Source organism: Equus quagga, unplaced genomic scaffold, assembly GCF_021613505.1.
Source record: "Equus quagga isolate Etosha38 unplaced genomic scaffold, UCLA_HA_Equagga_1.0 96974_RagTag, whole genome shotgun sequence".
Classification (NCBI taxonomy): domain Eukaryota; kingdom Metazoa; phylum Chordata; class Mammalia; order Perissodactyla; family Equidae; genus Equus; species Equus quagga.
In genome coordinates, this window is record NW_025804207.1 from 1 (window position 1) to 2,261 (window position 2,261).

Sequence of the window (2,261 nt, forward strand, 5' to 3'; positions counted from 1 at the left end):
AGGGGCTCAGATTCCTCCTCGACCACGAGGATGCGGGTCATGATGCCTCCAACTTTCCTCCTGCTGCTCTCGGGGCCCTGACCAAGACCTGGGCGTGTGAGTGCGGGGTCGGGAGGAAACGGCCTCTGCGGGGGGCGGAGCCAGGGGACCGCGTGGCGGTGGCACAGGCACCCAGGTGATGCGGGGTCGGTGAGCCGAGGAGTCGAAAGAAAGATTTCTTAGACTCTTAAGATCTGGCAGTAGTGCTCTTTTATTTAGAGAATAGAATAGCATGGGGACAGGACCCATGGGCAGTCAGAGCTTCTGCTGCCGCCGCTGCTGCTGCCCCCGCTGGCATGGGGACAGGGCCCATGGGCAGGCAGAGCTGGTGCGTGGGGACAGGACCCACGGGCAGTCAGAGCTCCTGCTGCTGCCCCGAGTTGAGGGTTAGGGTTAATTTTATAAGGCATGGGTATGTGAGTCATTTCTTTACAAGACAAAGGAAAGAACATGAAAAAAGTTAAAATGGTATCAGTGCAGGTGGGGTCTGGTCGTTGGGTGATCCCATGACTTTTAGACAAGAATCAAATTGGATTAAGTAAAGGTCAGAAGCCACCACCCTAAATCAGTTACATGAGATTGCCAGACAGCAACCAACTTAAGTTCTTGCCTTCCCCATTAAGAGTTTCTAGGGATAAGGTCATCTCTCTTCTTCTTCCTGGTACAGAGAGGGAGGCACCTTTTACAGATAGAGATTTACCTTACAAATGTGAATGTGTCCCAACAAGGGCAAGTTCCATTCCCCAGAACCTCCTTCCCTGTCCCAGTTTATCGAAAGCAATCAGCCCAAAACAATCCGGATGCCAAAGAGACATATCCTGGGGTGGCCAATTTCAGGTCCCTACAAGGTCATCCCCCCTTCCTTCACAAATGCAAATGTCTCTCAAAAGGACAAGCAAAACTCCAGTCCTCAGAGCCTCCTTCTCATCTGCAGTTTTAAAAGTAACCAGCCTAAAATCCTCATCACAGGGAAGGCGCGTCTCCGCGGACGCAGCCCAGACCCTCTATCTCAGCCTGACCCCTCCCTTCTCCCGCCCCCTCATCTTTTCACCCCAAGTCCCCAACCTTCTCGGACCTGCCGCCCCTTTTCCGTCTCCCGAGCCCCTTCCCCCTCCCGGCCTCATCACCCTCGGGGACCCGCGCTAGAACGAGGGTTGGGCCGGGTCCGGGGTCTCAGCCCCTCCCCGCCCCCAGGCTCCCACTCCATGAAATATTTCAAAACCGCCGTGTCCCGGCCCGGCCGCGGGGAGCCCCGCTTCATCGCCGTCGGCTACGTGGACGACACGCAGTTCGTGCGGTTCGACAGCGACGCCGCGAGTTCGAGGATGGAGCCGCGGGCGCCGTGGGTGGAGCAGGAGGGGCGGGGGTATTGGGAACCGGAGACGCGGACCGTCAAGGGCACCGCACAGAGTTTACTAAAGAAACTGAATGCCGCATGTGTCAACTACAACCAGAGCGAGGCCGGTGAGAGACGCGGGCCCAGGTCGCGACCTCCCATCCCCATGGACGGGCCGGGGTCTCCCCGAGTCTCCGGGTCCGAGATTCACCCCGAGGCTGCGGGACCCGCGCGGCCCCCGACCCGGGAAGAGCCGGCAGGGACTTTCCGCGGTTTCATTTTCAGTTTGGGTTTAATATCTGCGTGTGGGCGGGGCCGAGTAGGCGGGGCTGACCTCTGGGCGGGGTCAGGGTCTCACAGCTACCGGTTGTGTATGGCTGCTACTACGTGGGGCCAGATCTGTGCCTCCTCCGCGGGTACAGACAGGTCGCCTACGACGGCGCCGATTTCATCGCCCTGAACAAGGACCTGCACCCTGGACCGCGGCGGACACGGGGGCTCAGATCTCCCGGCGCAGGTGGGAGGCGGCCGGTGTGGCGGAGCGCTGGAGGAACTACCTGGAGGGCACGTGCGTGGAGTAGCTCCTCAGATACCTGGAGAACGGGAAGGAGACGCTGCAGCGCGCGGGTACGAGGGGACACGGGGCCTCCCGATCTCCTCTCGGGTTGGGGGCGTCCGACAAAGAGAGAAGGAAAATGGGATCACTGTCAGAATACTGTCTCTCAGGAGGGGGAGGAATCCCCCCAGGTTTTCATATTTTGTGATAGTGACTTGCACAGAGGGCCTGCCGTTGTTCTCTAAAGGACACTTAGGGAATCCAATTTCTTCAGGGGTCGAAGGTGAGACCATGCCTGAAATTGCTCATCATTGGTCCCCTTTGACCCTG

General features: G+C 58.8%; 1 protein-coding gene across 1 annotated transcript; it reads left to right on the forward strand.

Annotated features, from left to right (window-relative positions):
• Positions 1-1,199: 1,199 nt before the first annotated feature.
• Positions 1,200-1,892, forward strand: LOC124234615 (class I histocompatibility antigen, Gogo-B*0101 alpha chain-like; the record flags this gene model as incomplete). Its single annotated transcript, XM_046651939.1, has 2 exons — positions 1,200-1,659; positions 1,773-1,892. Coding segments are annotated over exons 1-2 (535 nt in total), but the record flags the coding sequence as incomplete, so codon positions are not given.
• Between the last annotated feature and the right edge of the window lie 369 nt (positions 1,893-2,261).